A 20,786-nucleotide genomic window follows, 5' to 3' on the forward strand; every position below is an offset into this window, starting at 1 on the left:
CTTTGCAATTCTACAGCATTGTGACAGAATTTGATAACTAGTTCAACAATTTTGTATGTAATGACTCAAGCAATGAAATGAAGACTATTAGTTTTATTGGGAATGACTATTCAGCATTCATAAGTATAGTTCATTTTGACTGACATGACATAAGCAAATGATAATGTTAAAAAACAGCAGAGAATTGTATGAAAGCAACTGATACATGTCCAAAAGTATTTGCAATTTGTTCAGAGGAAGGAGAAATTGCTACTATGATGTGTACAAATGACTAAATGTTGTGGAGGTTGAACTAATAGTTATGAGAATTTTCATTCTGATCTGAAAAAAGCACCAAATTGACTGAGAAAAACTGTAAATATTTACAAACAGGTATGTGCTGTGTAGCCTACTTTTTTCTTATTTGCACAGTATGCCAATTGGTTTATTATATTGGCTTTTAACAGTAGCCTATGTTTTGTGTTACCTTTATTGTTTTCTTGTTGTAAAGCTGTAGGCCTGTGTTGCCAATCAGGGTCGACCGAATATTGTTATTTGCACAGCCCTCAGAGCAACTTTATGCCTATTGGTATATGTTATTGTTTATACTTTTTTGCACTTTTTTTCTGTTAGAGCAGTCTGAAATGAATATAATTAAAACCGTCTGTGTTGTCATAATTGTTGTGTTGAGTGACTATATGAAGCACTCCGCTCTTTCTGTTTGAAATATCAATATCGTATCGATATCGTATATCGCCAATCAGCCCCAAAATATCGGGATATCAGTTTTGGTCCATATCACCCAGCCCTAAAGAGGCGCACAATTTGCTTTTGCTTTGAAGAAGTCTGATCCTTCTTGTGAATCACTCAGTGCTTTTGGGAACATTGCTCTCCCTTCAATTAGTTTTGTATTTAATTTTTTTTTCCAGAGTTATTTACACAACACTACAGAAGTACAAGCATACAGACAAGAGCGTTTCAAACTAAATCTGCAATACGATGCTTTCAACTTTCTTTCCCTTCCTTTAACAGTACAGCATCCGAGTTTATTTTTTTCTTCTTCCGTGCAACTTACTGAAGCAGCGATGCAAGGTCTTCCAGCTGCGTCTCCTTGAGATGCAGCACTACTAATGCGCATCGTCTTATCACACACATGAACGACAAATGGATCAGTTGTCTCCAGCCCCAGCCAGGCAAAGTGATTAGTATTTTGAGCATTTAAAAGAATGAAGAGAAGGTGTGTGGGGCGGAGGGGTGCAGGGGTGAATTTGTAAGGTCGTTTTTACTCACAAAGCAAAACATCATATCGCCACATTACCACATACTACAACTTCTTGTGCATTTTCTTTTTTTTTTTTTTTTTTTAAACACATGATGCAATCAGGTGCAAATAGAGGGGGAAAAATAAGGTCAAAGTTATACGTACAAGCTGGTGCGATATAAAAGCAAAGACCTTGCTGGTACTCTCTCTCTCTCTTTCCTTCTTCAGGAGAGTGGTTACCTTTCTAGAATAATATTTGATCTCGAAATATAATAATACTTCATTTTAGTCCTGTATGGTCCACGGTAAAATATTTATACATTTATGTAAGTGAAAATAAATCTTTGAATGCTAAATAATAACTATATAAATCTTTTGATTCATGAGTTTGATTGGTAGATTACGGTGTCTTGATACGGAATATCATCTGTTCTGGGTCCCTCAGTTCCTTAACTGACTTCAACGTAACTAGAGCTCTACTTCATATAATATGTACAAGCCAGGGCAATTTAAAGTCTTTCAAGTTATATACAAAACAGGTTCACACAAAGTCTTATAAAGTCCACATATACATGCTCCCAAAAACTCGATTGGGTCTGCACACGTAGACATACACACATCAACCTACACACACACACACAAACTCACTCAGTCTCTTGGCACCACACACACAATCAGATTCCAGACCTGTATGTACATACAGTGCATAAGAAAAACAAGCTTTAAAGCATTGTGAAGAAAAAAAAATACTGTTGGTTCTGAAGCAGATGAAGAAGCCACGGTCACTGCATAAGGACAAACTAAAGTAGCTCCACCAAACACACGAGGGGTGGGACTGGGAGAGCCAACAGAACATTACTGGGACACAATCAAAATCATCAGCAATCAGCCTCAACAGAATCACCATCACAGGTCCCCTGTCTCTCACGTTTTCACACACAGGCACACACACACACACACACACACACACACACACACATACACACGGAAATAATTTCTGTTGACATGCTCCTCTTCACAAATGAGTGCTGCCACACTTGAGTAAAGTCATTGTTCTTAGAGGATTTCCTTCAGTTCCACATTTTTTTTCTTCTTTGAACTCTTCCTTCATCCTCGGTTCATTTGTTGATTTCTTGGGTTTGGTCTCAGTGCAGCTGGGCTAGGTCAATCTCCGTAATTGGATTGGGGAAAAAGATACTGAGGAGGGGTGAAGTTTCAAAGCGGGAGGGGGGGGGGGGGGGGGGGGGGCACATTATGCCTTGCTGTCGCCGGCATTTGTGTGGTGGCTGTTTTCGCCATGGACTTTGATCTCGATGGTATCTGGCTTGAGGACCTCCTTGCCATTCTCCTCTTTCAACGGGAGTTTCCTGGAATAGAAAATTAGAGGAGAGAGAGAGAGATAGAGAGAGAGAGAGAAGCACAGAGGAAAGAAATAAGAAAATGATAGAAGAGAAGGAGACAACAGTTACTTGCCCTCTCAGAATGTGCTTATCATCTCATTCTGGACTTTATAAGACCAGAAGACCAGCGTCTCAGCCTTAAAAGGCGAGTGGGGTCTCGAGAACTGACACATGACCCCTGGAAGTGTGTGTGTGTGTGTCAGGGCAGAGATGTGATAAAGAACGTGGACAGCGAAACATGACACTGGACAGAGGTGGGGTGCTGAGTGGACACATGCAGTTGACCGGAACATGCTACAAATTTAGCAGGAGAATCACGGCACACGCAGCGACACTATTGCTAAAACTGTGACATGGCACACGCAGCGACACTATTGCTAAAACTGTGACATGGCACACGCAGCGACACTATTGCTAAAATTGTGGCTAAAACTGTACAACTGTCTATGTCACTCTAGGCTGTGTTTCACAAATGAGAAGTGCAATAACACCTTGGAGATTTTTTATTTTATCCTAATCAGAGTTTAATATCAACTCAGGTTCTCTAACACACCCTGTGCGGCCTTTTGATCGAGATACTGAATGCTGAATCCATTTTTTTCCAGGAGGGAAGATGAAACTGGTGCTTAAACCTTTCACACTCATTTAGGCCGCAATCAACTGAATGAAACAAACCCCCAACATCTACTTTGAACTCCTCTAACATGCTCCTGTAATGTGCCTTCAGCCAACGTTGGCACGACATCATGGCTCAGGGCAAAACTGAGGCCTTTTGGGGGCAGGTGGTGAGGCCAGACGTTGGGGGAGGAGGGGGGACAGGCGGTGAGACCAAACGCTGGGGGGGGGTTAGGCGGTCTTACTCTGGCTCAGTGAGGGGGGTGGTCTCAGTGGGCTCGTTCATAGGGCTCCCATCCTCTGCGTTTGTTATTCTCTCCTCTTCTGTCCTCATCTCAACAATGGGCTCCTTGGACCCATCGCCCCTACACACACATGCAAACACACACACACACACACACACAGACACACACAGACACACACACATGCACAAACACATGCAGAGACAAGGATACAATGCTAGAATACTGTGCACATAAACATAAACACATATAGTAGATATACACAAACACACACACACATAGATGTGCACACACACACACACACACGTTTGGTGATGCAGACATGCCACCTGAAAAAAAAAACTGATGCATATATATGTAAAAAAACAAATTATATTTATAGCAAAATATGTACATTACTTGTGTCCACAAGTACACACACACACACACACCCTTAGGAATACTGTATGTCATACGTGCTACGAAAACTGAAAGATTGCCTTGTTTGTTTGTTTTTGCTAAGTGGCTTGCTCAATTCTTTCTGGCTCCAGACACAGTTTAGCCTGCGTTCCTCTCAGTGCCTGAGATGGAGGCCTGCTTATAATCGGTGGGATTCTGAGACTCCACAGGGCTCACAGGAGAAACATCTCAGTGCACAAAGAGCCCCCGTCAACACATTAATTACCATACTTCTGGGAGGCTTTCTCTGTTTGTGTATGTTTGTGTTTGTGTGTGTGTGTGTGTGTGTGTGTGTGTGTCAAGTTGCAAATGACACTATCAACATGCTTAATCTGTCCTTTAAGGCAGTCGCTGAGCTTCACCACCGAGTCACTAAAATGCAGTTACACAGTTGATGTTCCCTCAGATGGTGCATACATAAACTCCCAGTTTACTTCCTTCTACCATCTCCCTGTTGTTTGTTTTGTGTCTCAAACAGTTGCACCATATTTCCGCTTAAAGAACCTAAAATATATTACAGTTAAGTATCTCTATATCTGACTCTAACTTTTTTTAATTTTTTGTGTCTCCAACAGAGCAAGAGTGTGAAAAGAAAACACAGCTTTTCCTAGCATAGGGTCAAAGGTCAGCTCCATTCCACCCATACAGTAGATGTGTAAGGGATGCTGTTATTCAAGGATAAAACACAACGTCAAGTTCTCTAACTTTTTAATGACAGCCGTCATATACAACCACTCATGAACTGCACACAATCAACATCCGGTTCCTACACAATAACAGTCCTATAGGTGTTTTCTACACAATAAAAATCCCTACGTGATTTCATATGAAATACAACATATTATATTTCACAGTTAACAAACTCACTCTCTTCTTAAAATAAAAATAAATAAAAAAATATAAACCCTGAGGCTTTCCAATAAAGTGAACATAACAACAGTGCAAAACATTTTATCTTTTAACAATATTCAAGTACCACGTTGTTATGAATAAGAGTAGGCTATACCACTCAAGTTTCCAGTGTCTCACACTTAGTGCTTTCAGTAACTGTTGAGGTGAGGCCCCCTTTTTGGTTAAGCAGTCTGCAAGTTGTTCTTTTGTGTTGTTCCACAGAACACGCTCAATTTTCTGTGTTTGGACAAGCTCCTTGATACTACTCATTTCAAGGTGAAGTCTCTTTTCAGAGATAGACTTTGTGGACTTAAGTGCATCAACAAGTTAATAATTGTCAGTTACACAGATTAAAGGTGGAGCACGCTCGGCATCCCCTGTTTTTCAGAAAACAGTGTAGCAAGAAAAATGTCATTATCTATTCCCTTAGACATTGCTAGTTTCTCCAGCAAGTGTGCTTCTCACCACTCTCTTAACTCTCTTAGACTGCCAAGAAAGTGGTGAAAATTTGCCTTCTTCTCCCATCAAAACTATCTGCACAGTGCTATTTTGAGAAAATCCATGATAAACAAACGTTCGGGTTAAAATGTCGAATTTCACGTTTTTGCATAATTCGACAGTATACAGTCTACACTTTCATATTGTGAACAAATTTCACGGATAAACATACCTTTTGACTGTTAAACCCTGACTTTATTTAGGTGGAGATTAAACACATTAGCAGTCATTCCATTTGTCCACACCGCTATAAGGTTTTACGGTAGGGCTAAAATGTAGCCTACTCATTAGGCTACTCGTTACTCAATGTGTAAGCTCTCTATCGTTCTTGGCAGATGTAACTGAATATGAATGTGAAAGACTTGCCTTTCAGGGTACGAACGGTCAAAAGCACAAACTTTTAGAAATATCCTGGCGTCATTTTATGGACCAGAAGTTTTCCATTGACGTAGCAGTAGCACATTTTAAAAGTAGGCCTACTGTATAGCCTAAACAATCTGTGTACATAAAACTTCTTCTCCCCTTACTTCCCCCGAAATACATTAATTATATTCTAGTGACACCTTATGACCGTCCCTGGTATTAACTAGGGGGCAGAAAAAGACACTCACTCGGTTGATAAAACTGGACATACGGCTCCTACACACAGCTGCGTTCCGTCAACGCATGCCAGTGGGTGTTCCCGACGGTAGCTATGCAAAGACTTGAAGTATAACCGTAATTTGATTGGTTGGTGCCGTCCGTCGATTGGCTTGATTGGCCTGTGCCGTCTGTCGGTGCAGCACCAGCTGAACTTCTCAACGCGAGCTACGGGAGAAACGCGACGCAACGGACCCACAATTCAGTTCGGCAACGGATGACATAAGCCCATGTAAAATGAATGGGATGCGTCTCCAGCAACGCAACGCACGCAGCTGTGTGTAGAAGCCGATAGTCAGTCATCCGCTTCAAAGTCGCGCTACCGTAAGGCTAATAATAGCTGTGTCATCACACTATTGCATGTGACAATTTACTTAAAAAGGTGATTTTCTCCTCTTCTGGCGTATCGTGACAGGAGAACCATGCCAACTTTGGATGCGGTTATCTTAGCGATACTTTTTGCAATACCCTCAAAATACATATCGTTGGAAAGCTTAGTCAATGGCTGTTCATGTGAGCACATTAACTTAATTTTGTCAATTTTACCAAAACGACTGGTTTCGCCTTGCAGGGTCACATATTTTGTCTTTGTTTTGAAATGATTACCAGTATTTGTATATCTCTGAGCTGAGTCTGCAGCTTTGAACACCTCATTGTCACAAACTAATGCAAGTGTTATCATCACACATCCAAACATTCATTCACACTGTATATGCACAGACAAACAGGTGAAAACAATACAGTGAGCATGTGCAGAAAAACACAGGAAGTGACAGTGGATCTGAACAATGTGCAAACAAGTGATGAAGGGAGTGAGATCTCAGCAGAAGGTGACAAGTGGATAATGAGACATGCCAGGATGTGGAGGGAATGTGTCGCGTGCAATAGTGTCCTGCTGTGCTCATATACATGAAGCTGTCGGTGTATCAAACATACAAATCCATGCGTAACAGCACGCAAACAGGCTGTATTTGTTTGAATGGTCAGTCTATGTATGTATGTATGTGTGCATGAGTTGGTATTATGTATGTGTCTGCACAGGGAACAGTAACAATAGGCATGTACAATTGTTTTGATTAGTTTGTTTCCTGGGTGTCCCTGCCGGCTTGGGTGTTTTTGGTGTCTGCATGAAATCATTATATGATGATGGGTAACTGGCAATATGTATGCATCTCTACCAAGGAATGGAAGAATGTATCTCATTATATGTACATGGCTTGGTCTCCAGCTATTTGCTGTTATACAAGCATTTGCTTATATCTATATCTATGCCTGTGCAAGTATGTGAGGGTGTGTGTGGGGGGTGGCATTGTAAGTAGATTGGTGTGTATGTGTGTGTGTGTGTGTATGTGTGTGTGTGTGTGTGTGTGTGTGTGTGTGTGTGTGTGTGTGTGTGTGTGTGTATGCATGTGCATGTGTGTGTTGGTTTTATATTGTAAGTAGCCTGGTGTGTGTGTATGTGTGTGCCTGAGTGTGTGTGTATGCGTAAGTGTGTGTGTGTGTGTATCTGTGTGTGTGCGTGTGTGTCTGAGTGTGTGTCTGTGTGAGTGTATGTGTGTGTGTGTGTGTGCATGTGTGTGTTCCACTCACAGGTACGCAGCCTTGCCCTCCTCCAGCTCCTTGCCCTTGGCGCTGGTGGCGCTCTTGCGGCTGCACAGGCGTCGGGTGAGGCACATGAGCAGGCCACACTGGCGCAGGAAGAAGCAGCTGACGTCCACCAGCACCAGCAGCAGCAGCACGGCTGCCACACCCAGACCCACCACCGCGCCCAGGCCCAGGCTGCTGAAGAGGGAGTCTGCTGAGACCAGACAGAGAAGGGAATATCAACAGAGCTGCAACATATGCGCACGCACACACACACACACACACACACACACACACAAACACACGCACAGACTCACACAAGCACAGATACACACTCTCTCTCTCTCTCTCTCATTCTCTCTCTCTCTCTCTCTCTCTCTCACACACACACATACAGTACACACACACACACAAATCCGCCCAGGTAAATATGACTTTCCATAGCTTCATCTGTTCTCTGTCGGCTACACTTTTCAATTACTCCTGAGGAAACATCTCCATGCAGACTCAGCATTTTCACCCACGATCCATAAGGCAGGGTCACTAATGATGTGGACTGGGCAAATATGTCTCACCATTTACTATAATCTGATAGTACAGAAAGGAGATAATGAAAAGGTACTATTCTGTTTCAAACTTGGAAGTGAGATACACATTCTGAAACTTTATAAACAAAGCACTTTCTGTAACTTTGCAACAACTTGTGGAAGAAAAAGTGGAAAAGTGGCCAATTCAACTCGAAAAAGACCTACTTCTAAAACAACAATAACGTTTGAAAAGATTTTTTGTAAAGAATGAGTCCAGTAATTGAGGCATTTAAGTCGTACCACCTCAAATAAAAGAGAAATAAAAGAGTAAAAAACGGTGTCATTTGTGAGGGCAAATCACATTAACGTTATTACGACAGCAGATGCGATAGCACTATTAGAATAAATGAGAGGTCTAGGTATTGGCAAGGACACTATGTTGGCAAGCCTTTCAGCGAGAGAGGAAATGGCCTCTTCATTAAAAATAACAATGACGCTTTTAATGGACGGAGCAGAGGGCAGGCAGAGAACTGAACGCATCCATCCAGATCCTCTTATTTTTGACCACACTGTTGAGATGCTTGGCTGGAGTTATAAAGAAATGGGATAGATTTTCACCAAATTACAGAATGTGTTTCTCTTTCAGAAATAAACAAATAATAAAAATAAAAACATATTTAAAAAAACATTAGTGCATTCTAAAGTGCAATGCACATTCGAGACTCGGTGGCAAGTGTTGACAAATGGAAGCTGTGGGAGGCTTGTTGGAGTATGAAAGCTACCATCTACAACTCTACAGTATGTTATGCCATTAAATTGTTCTAATTGTACTACTTATCAATATTCCCTTTCTCACATTGAAATTTCACTGTTTATTGTTTATTGTTAATGTTTATTGCATGCTCGAGCCAGACGGGTAGTTTTTTTACAAAGACCTCTAGATAATATTAAACTATATTTTTCCGGGAATGGATCTGGAAAAAGATAATTTCCTGAAATACTTAAAAAGTCTGCACACTTATTTTGTCATGCTAGGCTTGGCTTGACAAAATAAAAGACACACACACACAAAACAAAAATAATCAAAAAGTGCTCAGTCTTTTTAAATATTTCTCAACAGTTTTTGTCCTGCACCTGGGATGTGCACAATGACTAAGAAGATACTTTCATACCTTTTATTCCCCTTGATTTTCCAATGACAGCCAACCTGTAATTTACAGGCATCTAGCTCCATGTGACCACTGGAGTCCCTCTGTGATACAGACATTACCTCCTGTTGTTCAACTATGGCTCTGCATTCATGACTCTGTCAGTTGAACTAACGTCTGATAACTTGCACACCTGAATCAGAATGCAATATTTCTGTGAAGCAGAAAATACCATGGATGCAATGTCACTTCTTATCTCAGTGTGATTTTTTATCGCTGCTGGCCATGAAATTTTAAGATAAAAGGTTATTTTAAACCCCTCTTGCAGCAACCCAAAGTACACAGACACACACACACACACACACACACACACACACACACACACACACACACGTGTCATATATTATATCTTGAAGTGAGCTAAGCTGCTGTAGTTCGTTCATTTTAATTAGAGACATCTTAAAAACTACATTGTAATAAGGAGCAGTTGACAAGTCAGTACCAAGATACCAAAAAAAAGAGATCAGTGACGCTAAATTAAAAGCGAAGACATGTTGGCCGACTAGCAGATAAGTCCAACATATATCATCACAACAAGCGCAAAAAGCTTTAGGGGAACGGCTCACTTGGTCTTAGTGAGTCTAAACGCCTTCTTATATCCTTATTGTCTCTGTCTCCACTAGTCTGTAGAGACCTTCCAGTTTGATTGTCATCAGAGTGATAATTGACTTTACATTTGATTTATTCCCCTCGGTAATTTAATTTAGTTCCTCTTTTAAGACTTGTAGCATCTGCAGCTTTGTAAGTGGTGGCAATTCCTCCTGCATTTTTGCCAGACACCAGTGAACCATTGCAGCTGACTGGTGATGGAACTCTCTGTGATTGGATCTGAAAGGTGGGCGCTTAGCTGAGGCTAGCGGAATGTCTAGTGTAGATGCTCAGAATTGTAATTCTACTGGGGAACATTAGCGTTAGCGCAGTAAATGAGGGGAAAAGGCAGAGACATTAAACTTTGCCAAACTCTCAAGTGAACTTTTTGATTGAGTCTTGTTTGTTCCTACAGTTCTCTATCTCTCTCTCTCTCTCTCTCTCTCTCTTTCTCTCTCTCTATCCCTCTGATAAACCACAAATGTCTTTTTGTCCCTCCCTCCTCCCTCCCTCCCTGTCTCTTTTCAGTGATACCAATGACATTAATGTCACAACATGGCCATTTTGAAATGACTTTTTTATTGTTTGTGCACCCTCTCCTCTGAGCCCACTCACATATCAGACAAGAGGATCTCTCAAATGAAATGTGTCTGCTTGGTGGTGATATTATTGGGCAGTCTGGAGGCAGTGCTGTCTCCACTATATGAAAGCGTTCTTTGGTGCCCAGAGGGGTGGGGTGGGGTGTGTGTGTGTGTGTGTGGGGGGGGGGGGGGGGGGTGGGGTGTGTGTGTGTGTGTGTGTGTGTGTGGGGGGGGGGGGGGGGGCGGCTATGTCCAGAGCTATGTCCAGATATGTCATGATGATGTGATTTAGGACTTATTGTCTTTTAATATGTTCAGTAGTTTTGACCAGGTATGAGGAGAAAAGAAATGCCCTCAGCTATAGTCTGTCTTTCTGAGGCAGAAAGTCTCAGGACAACCATATTGAATCCTGAAGGCTGACAGCTCATCTGATACACATACTGTAGAGCAGAGCAGTATAGCTCTAACATCAAGACCATTGCTGAACCACTGCTTCTAGTGTACATGGTGACAGCAATATATTTGAATATCCAGACGTATCCAGCAATGGGCGTGCAATGGTCAAACTATACGATAAAATGTAATATAAAGCAATTCAACAAGCGAAGGATAGGCAATCAGTAGGATGACATTAAGATTTGATGCTACAATGTATCATAAATTAATAATTCGTAATTAAATGAGTAATTATGAGTTATTGCGATGAATTAGTAATTTATCATAAATTAATGTTGCAGGAGTTTTATTAAAAGCATGAAAATAACAAGAAAATGAATACCAGAAAATAATAATAATAATAAAAAAAGAACATTTAGATCATTGCTGGCTTTCGAAAAACAAATGCAGACCATCAGTGATTTGAAAATGCATTGTTTTTTGTTCTCGTCCTCCTGAAAACATAATCTATTAATAATGCCTGGCACAAGCGTTGCAAATGGAGAGCCGCCATCAGATCCTGCTGAGCGGTTGGTGTGAGCCCCGGGAAGCAGAGACCGTCTCACACCGGCTAATTAGATTCACAGCTCACGCAGGATACACTGCAGTGGGGCCACATTTCCATGAGTGTGTGTGTGTGTGTGTGTGTGTGTGTGCAGAGGGCCATGTTTCTGTGTGTGTTTGTGTGTGTGTGTGTGTGTGTGTGTGTGCAGAGGGCCATGTTTCTGTGTGTGTGTGTGTGTGTATGAGAGAGAGAGAGAGAGAGAAAGAAAAAGAGAGAGAGAGAGTATATGTGGGTTTGAATGTATGTGTGTGTGTGTGCAGTGGTGGGCCATGTTTCTGTGAGGCGGACGTGCTAATGCACACAATGGAGACGAAAATGAGTGGATGAGAGTTAGTACAAAAATAGGGAATCACGCAGACAAAGAAAAGTGAGAAAGGAGAGAGAGAGAGAGAGAGAGAGAGAGAGAGAGAGAGAGAGAGATACTTTTGACTGCTAAAACCCTTTATCTTTTAAAACGAAAAAAAAGAAAACCATTGAAATACCACAGAAAATAATCATCCTACTTCACCAGTTGAAAACAAGCCCCCAAAGTCATTAATGGAAACTGTCCTCTCACATACAATTTCTCACTGAACTGAGCCAAGTTCAGAAAGAGAGAAAGTATGTGTGTGTGTGTGTGTGTGTGTGTGTGTGTGTGTGTGTGTGTGCGTACGCGTTTGTGTGTGCGCGTGCGGGTGTGTGTGAGAGAGTATGAGTGTGTGTGTGTGTGTGTGTGTGTGTGTGAATGCTTTGTCTGTAAGACTGCTGAGAGAAAGAAAGAGAGAAATCATATGAGGACAGTGTGTGACTGTGAGAGTAAATTGATCTAGATCCAAGGGCGGAATGGCAATGAATGACATTGCTCCCCTAGTTTATAGACAGAGTGTGAACTACAGCGTGTGCGAGTCCATTCACTGTGAAACAAACCAGGAGGGAGTGAATGAGAGAGAGAAAGAGAGAGGGAGAGAGAGACAGAGAGAGAGAGATTTGTGATAACCCAGAGCACAATGCATTATGCATAACAAATGAATTGGAAAGTGGGATTGTTTAGAAACAGATAGACAGGAGTGTGCTTACTGGAATTAATAAGTGGCTATAGGTGAGTACAACGGTTTATGTGTGTGTGTATGTCTCTCTTTCTCTTTCTCTCTCTCTCTCTCTTGCTTTCTCTCTCTCTGTTTGTGTGTGTGTCTAAGTGTGCCTGTATAGGGGGTCCCATTTATGGATGTTTCAGACTGGATAATGTAAGTGTGAATGCGAATGAATCCAACTGTATATCATTGTCAGAGAGTCATACACAGCTCATCTACCACACAATACACACCATCACAGACCAGCAGAAATGTACAAATATCCTCTCAAAACACACTCACCTACACACATCATCACACCGTTACAGAGACAAACAGACACACACATTTGCATACAGTATGCACACATACTATCACTGAAATATCCACATACATATTATACACACAATTTTGCATGTATCCATCTGTACAGAATACCAAAACTAAATTGCACATAATGGCACATAAATCCATTTAACATATTTTGTTCATTGTACAGACACATACACACACACACATACACACACACACACACACACACCCCATAGACACACACACACAAACACACATACACACACACACACACACACACACCATAGACACACACACAAACACACACACACACACACACACACACACACACACACACACACACACACACACCAAACACACACATACACACACACACCAAACACACACACACACACACACACACACACACACACACACACCACAACACACACACACACACCAAAAGCATGTTATGTTACTGTGTTACTTTGTGTTACTTTTCAAGTATGGACATGTGACTTAACAGAAGCCATGCTCCACAGAGAGGAGGGCCCTGGTTAGTAACCCATTACCCGCGTTGGGTCTGACAGCGGACCAGCGCACACACACACACACACACACACACACACACACACACACACACACCACACACCACACACACCATGCTCTACTGTACATGTGCACTATGCAGAGAGGAGGGCCCTGGTTAGTAACCCATTACCTGCGTTGGGTCTGACAGCGGACCAGCGCACACACACACACACACACACACACACACACACACACACACACACACACACACACACACACACCACACCACACACACACACACCATGCTCTACTGTACATGTGCACTATACAGAGAGGAGGGCCCTGGTTAGTAACCCATTACCTGCGTTGGGTCTGATAGCGGACCAGCGCATACCTGTGATGTCCGGCTTCTGGGGCATGAGGAAGGTGAAGTAGGTGGGCTCGGACAGGCCTTTGATGTTACGTGCGGTGATCTCCACACTATAGCGCGTGTTCCACTGCAGGGGCTGGAGCAGGGCAAACTCGCTCACGCCAGGGACCAGCTTGGTCATCCACTGGTCATCCTTATCCTTAGGACACACCGCAGACCATTCAAACACACACACACACACACACACACACACACACACACACACACACACACACACACACACAATGCATACGTGCACACGTACACACACACACACACACATACACACACACATACACACACACACACACACACTTATGGTTACTGCACCATTTGTTACAGTGCAATTGCAAGTACATGGTGGCATGTGGCATGTGGCAACAGTGAATATTAAAATGTATGAAATTCCAGCAATGCTGATCTCAAAGGAGCAGTACTCCTACACACGAACACACACACACACACACACACACACACACACACACACACACACACACACACACACAAACACACATTGTTGTGACTAGAGTTGGGACTTTTCAGGAATTTTAATGTTCGAATATTGATAACGTTATCAAACAATTAATCGATTATTCACTAAAGCATGACGTCACTTGTCTCCGCTCAGAGCCATCGACATGGTTTGAATTTGCCTTCACCATCACCCCCACACAAATTAAGGTCAAAACACGCACATGACAGGACTGATTTATCAAAAATAGATTTATTAAGGAAATACGTCATTTAGTAGTCAACTTTAGTTTATTACAGTGCATTATGGCATCCGACAGATTTTTAACATGTAGGCTATGCAAACGCATCACTGCCTGATCACTGCCTGATCACTAGACTACAGCCTAGACCTTTGAAAAATAAAAATAATAATAACATTGGAAAATAATGACATTAAGAAATAACACGGTCTAATGACTGTATTCTGTTAAACTTCAGCTCAACGCTGGCGGCAATTAGCCTATTTGACAATTGAGTTTTAACTTAGATTACAAGCTGTAAAGCTGTTCTCATAATGCGCACGACTAGAATGATTATTTATTAGGCTTAGAATTTTAGTCGAATAAATTCTTACAAACAAATAATCGATCATCGATTATTCATTACCAACCCTAGTTGTGACACAATTGGTAATACTGTGATTACAAGTATATGCAGACATGAACAGTACTAAAACAAGATTAAAATTCATGAAATTCATAGAATGCTGGTTTCAAAAGAGGCATTACACCTACACACACTCACACACACACACACACACACACACACAATAGCAAAATATAGCCAAATCATTTTGTGGAAAAAAACCCATCCAGATTAAACAATGTGTGAATGCAAACAGACCATCAAATTCAAAATCCAATCAAGCGATGTAATTACAACATTGCAACAATGCAATTGCTGTTTGTTAGCTCTGACATCTGCACCTCGCATTAGAGAGGTTTAACTTTTCATATTTCTATGAATGCACATGCTTTGGGAAGCAGCCATTTGATTGTAAAGTATATGATACTGATGGTGTGTGTGCGACGACAGTGCATATTTGTTCAGATGGAGGCAAAGCTTATCTCTTTGGCAGCTCATTTTAGTCTGAGCATCTGAGAGGAGACTCGGTCAGGAAACAAGGAGGCGGTATGCCCAAAAGCCTTCCCACAGTTCCCTGCTCTATACTCTCGCAAGACCTTGCACAGCCCTCCTCTGGAAAATAGATAAATAAATACATAAAAAAAAACACCATTTCCCTCAAAATGTCAGAAATCAATTTCCTTGCTGTTTCTTTTCGCTCGCGCTAACAACTGCCCTTGCTTCCTCTGTCGCCACGGTGCAGTCCTCTTATGGAGATCCTCATCAATCGGCAATGCCAAACGCTCGAGTTTTATATCTCGCCTTTAACGGGGACCCGGAGTGCGATGGCGGGCTTTTAATGCGCTTCAGATGTGTGATGGTGTGGCGCGCGGTCTCTCTGGTTCTCATGGCCCCCCTAACGCGTGGGCTCTCTAAATGCTAAAAGGACTTGAGATGGAGAGTGCGGGGGGAGTGCCATTTGCAAAGAGAGAGAAAAACGTTCTGGGGGATAGCTTGAAAAAGAATTTGGGACTTAGGGACTGAACGCGCTACGGGACGCACTCTTAGAGCATGAAGCAGAAATGGGAGGTGGTTGGCGGAGAAAAAGAGAGGGAAGACAGACAACACAAACAACACGTTGCATTCATATAGCGCTTTTCTCAACACTCAAAGCACTTCACATGGAAAGGGGCACTAACCACCACCAATGTATAGCACCCACCTGGGTGATGCACGGCAGCCATTATGCGCCAGAACGCTCACCATACACAAGCTTGAGGTGGAGAGTGAGGGAGTGAATGAGCCAATTACAGTGGGGGATGATTAGGGGGCCAGATTGGAAATTTAGCCAGGACACTGGGGAATCCCCTACTCTTTGCGATAAGTGCCATGGGATCTTTAATGGCCACAGTAAGTCAGGACCTCGGTAACGTCTCATTCGAAGGACGGCATCTCTAACAGTACAATGTCCCCGTCACTGCACTGGGGCATTGGGAACGATCTTTTTTGGCCAGAGGGAAGAGTGCCACCACTGGCCACCCACCAACACCACTTCCAGCAGCAACCTAATTTTCCAAGGAGGTCTCCCATCCAAGTACTAACCAGGCCCACACCTGCTTAGCTTCAGTAATCCAGCTGAGATTCAGTTGAGATTCAGAGTGAGTCAAATGGGGAAATATACAAAAAGAGAAAAACACTGTGTGTTAGTGTGTGTGGTTGTTGGGGGTGGAGTGTGTGTGTGTGTGTGTGTGTGTGTGTGTGTGTGTGTGTGTGTGTGTGTGTGTGTGTGTGTGTGTGTGTGTGTGTGTGTGTGTGTGTGTGTGTGTGTGTGTGTGTGTGTGTGTGTGTGTGTGTGTGTGTGTGTGAGCTTTCTCTCTTTATTATTATTATTATTATTATTATTATTATTATTATTATTAGTAGTAGTATTAGTATTATTCTCCATAGTCCATGTCAGTTGTTGTTATTATCACTATTAATTGCTAATTTTGATGTAGTTCTCTCTATTACTACTTTGGCAACATTGTAAAATGTAGTCATGCCAATAAAGCTCATTGAATTGAATTGAATTGAAATTGAGAGAGCGGTCAGTAGAATAAGTGAATGGTGTGGCATGGAACTGAGAGGGTGGAGGCCGGTGCTTTCTCTGGTCAATGGCCCTCAGAAGCTTTGATTAACACTGCCCACCTCTCCTGTCCAGCTTTCATCTGAAGTATCATTATTGCCCATCACTCTGCACAGCTCACCGTGGCAGAGGGGAAAGACGAAGTGACAGATGGAATGAATGAGTGCTGAATAGAAAGGGAAGAGTTCCTCTTTAATCTATCCTTCCGTCTCTCTCTCTCTCTCTTTCTCTCTGACTCTCACCTTCACGTTTCACTGATAAATGATCACAGTTTATTTATGCCAAACCAGCTCAGGCTAGTGAAAGCTTATGACATAATGTATATGTTCATGTGTAGGTTTTGGGGTACACATGTGCATCTCTCTCACACACACTCTCTCTCTCTCTCTCTGTCTATGTGTGTGTGTGTGTGTGTGTGTGTGTGTGTGTGTGTGTGTGTGTGTGTGGGGCGGGTGGTTCATGTGTTTTGGATCCCTAATGAGCATGTTGCTTGGAAGCAGAACAGAACGGCACATAAAACATATTTTTCCTGTAACTTTTCAAAGCAAGCATGCCAAATCAATCCTTTCAGTTTCTCACAGTGCTCAACTTCAAAGCATTTCCTCACAAAGACACAGACACAAACACACAGAGTTCGGCATCTCGATGCAGGTCTGTCATCATTCTAATCAGAGGAGGATATGAAACTAGCTGAGACACGCATGCCACTCAAATCCACATTTAATGCTCAGATTATTCTCATGTTACAGTACAGCCATAGTAAGCCACTTATTGGTATACTATATATAAACAAGATAAAGCACCATAGATCTGTTTTGCTTTGGCTCTGGTGGAGATGTCACAGTATTAGTGCATACAGAATAGCTGAATTGTCCTCACAGATAATGGATGGTGGGGATGACTTTTCTGCTTAAAATTAGATCATGGATTCTGAATGTGTTTGTAACTCTCTTTCTCTCTGTCTTTCTCTCTCACTCTGTGGGTGTAAATAACCAGCGACCTATGCTATATAAAACCAAAACACAACCAACTGTATATAAAAGCTATTTGTCTTTAAGGCTTAAAGAAAGCATGCAAAAACAAAACAAATGTTACTGATACACATGTACACACACACACACACACAGACACACACACACACACACACACACACGCACACACACGCACACACACGCACGCACGCACGCACACACACACACACAAAGGTGAATACAGAAACAGTCAACCAACAACATAAATCCAGTCTTTCCACTTGCATGACGGTTTTCAAGGAGTAAACACAAGCAATCCCTCCTGTTGACATAACCAATGTGAAGACAGTGTTTCCCGTTTAGTGTGTGACCCCGAGCTGACACTGACCGGTTTGTACTTGACGATGTACTCCACGATGGGCATGCCCCCGTCATCCTGTTTGGTGAGTCCCAGCCGATACGCCTTCCCCACCCCTCTCTGACCGAGCACCGTGGGGGGGCTAGGCTCACCTACATGGGGGGGGGGGGGGGGGGTTGGGCAGAGTCAAATTAATATCCGTGGATAGACTTTGTAGGAAATCAAATTAAATAGTGTTTGATTTATGAGCATAAAGCATCCACAGGAGGGGGCCTTAATGAACAAAATGAAAAAATTCTGGGGTTCTTAACCTCTCAGTGAAGAGATTTTTATAATTCAGGGCAATGTCTGTTAGTCCTGCACCATTTACTTTGTTTGCAATTGAAAAACTTTTAATGTTACACCATATATAGTCATATAATTACAATAGACATGGAAAGCATAAAATTGAAATCAATGTATTCAATATATTTATTTTCCGACTGCAGGTAGTATGAGCTAGTCTGGCTAGTATGAGCTAGTCAACTGACAGTTGAGCACAGTCTGCATTAGAATCTGATAGAGTCCAGCATGAGCCTGTATACTGGGTCAATGAGTAATGTATATCCATCATTTTTTGTCCACAATACACTTAGGTCTACAGAGCAAAACAGAGTTTACGGAGTTTACTCTGCTTATGGCCTGTATTTCTATTTCTGCTTGTATAGGTCTGACCATGAGAAACTATGTGGTTAATGTTTACATGTACATTTATACTACAAGGGCTATTGTCCCCAGAGCAATTTGGTGTTAAGTGTCTTGCTCAAAGGCACAACGGTGGAATTGAACCCTAGCCCAGCTCCTATTGAACCCTAGCCCAGCTACTACGCTACCACCAACTTAGAGACTGAGGGACGTTTGTACGGAAAAGGAATAGGCCAATTGATAAAAAAAAGAATACTGTGAAATTAAAGGACAAACTAGAGAGGAAACTGACAAAAGAATGGATAGAGAAAGAGGGGAGGAGAGGAAGAGAGGAGGATGAGTAGTGAATGGGGAGACTCACGGATGGGGAGGGTCTGGAAAGTCTCTGTGTGGCTGAACTCCCCCTGGCCCTTGCCATTCACTGCTGCAACACGCACCTCGTAGGTGGTGTTGGGCTCCAGGTTAGTGAGCTCCACTGTGGCTGAGAGAGAGAGAGAGAGAGAGAGAGAGAGAGAGAGAGATAGAGAGAGATTTTAATGAATGATTTCTCAGAATTATCAGAGTGATAATATTCAGCACACACACACACTAATCGGCAGTGGAAAACGCAGACTAATCCCACTCTCTCTCTCTCTCTGTCACACACACACACACACACACACACACACACACACACACACACACACACACACACACACACACACACACACACACACACACACACACACACACTCAACAATCAATCAACTGAGCAGTTTCTGTTTCCCATGGTATCAGTATGTGTGTACAAACAAAACAGATGTTCAAAACAAACATGGCTCCATGACACAATTAGCAAACAAAAACATATTTGGGACAATTTAGATAATTGCTCACCTACAGAACAAAACGGAGCAGAATTGTAAGAAAACAAGAGCATGCTGGCTCAATGTCACATTTGAAAGCTGCTGTTGACAACCCAATTACTGCAAAACGTACCATGCATTTCAGGTATCAAATATCAAGTATCAAATGTGGTATATTTAACAGACAAGCTTTGTATCCTCTAAAAATACCTCAAATGCTCAATACATTCTGCAGTGATTGTGTTCTTTTCAACAGCAGTTGTAAAATGTCACATTTAGATAGACATAGAGTCCATCCATGTTGAAGCGTTTTCAAATCCAGTGATAACAGATTATATTTAATTTAAACTTAATCTCTGCTTGCAAAACTCGCTAAAACAAAAAAATGGACCCATGATGAGTGAACAGGAGGGCACTGTCTGTTTGTGGGCCTCACAGCAAACCAAGTCTGACAGCCAGCTAGGGTTTGGATAATGCTCATGGATGGCACACTCACAAACATCTATTAGGAACAAGTCAGATTTATTGAATCAAGGCAAGTAAAACAACAACAAAAAAACATTAAACAACAAAGAAAAATATAAGAAAAACAAAATGCAAAACAACCCCAAATTGAATGCAAATGAGCAATCTCTCTCTATAATCTCTAAATGATGATGTCTTTCATTTCCCCCCCTGTGTGTGTGTATGAGTGTGTGTGTGTGTGTGAGTGTGTGTGTGTGTGTGTGTGTGTGTGTGTGTGTGTGTGTGTGTGGTGTGTTTGTCTGTGTGAATATGTGTGTGTGTGTGTGTGTGTGTGTGTGAGAGAGAAAGAGAGAAAGAAAGAGAGAGAGAGAGAGAGAGAGAGAGAGAGAGAGAGAGAGAGAGAGAGAGAGAGAGAGAGGGAGAGAGAGAATTTGTGTTATCAATACATAAATGAATAACTAAATAATCGTTTGTGTTTCTATGATATCCTCTGAGGGACAAGCATTCAGAGTTTGGGCTGGAGGCACTTG

General features: G+C 42.1%; 1 protein-coding gene across 1 annotated transcript in view; it reads right to left on the bottom strand.

Moving 5' to 3' along the window:
- Positions 1-343: 343 nt before the first annotated feature.
- Positions 344-20,786, bottom strand: part of LOC121697883 (neural cell adhesion molecule 2-like) — a 228,751-nt gene continuing 208,308 nt past the window's right edge. The window contains exons 12-17 of the mRNA XM_042079672.1: positions 19,308-19,427; positions 18,293-18,414; positions 13,717-13,891; positions 7,554-7,761; positions 3,501-3,620; positions 344-2,607 (exon numbers count right to left, since the gene is read on the bottom strand). Coding sequence (XP_041935606.1) covers positions 2,493-2,607; positions 3,501-3,620; positions 7,554-7,761; positions 13,717-13,891; positions 18,293-18,414; positions 19,308-19,427 — 860 coding nt within the window. The 3' untranslated portion in view covers positions 344-2,492. The remainder of the gene's footprint in view (positions 2,608-3,500; positions 3,621-7,553; positions 7,762-13,716; positions 13,892-18,292; positions 18,415-19,307; positions 19,428-20,786) is intronic.

This window comes from Alosa sapidissima, chromosome 22 (genome assembly GCF_018492685.1).
Source record: "Alosa sapidissima isolate fAloSap1 chromosome 22, fAloSap1.pri, whole genome shotgun sequence".
NCBI lineage: Eukaryota > Metazoa > Chordata > Actinopteri > Clupeiformes > Clupeidae > Alosa > Alosa sapidissima.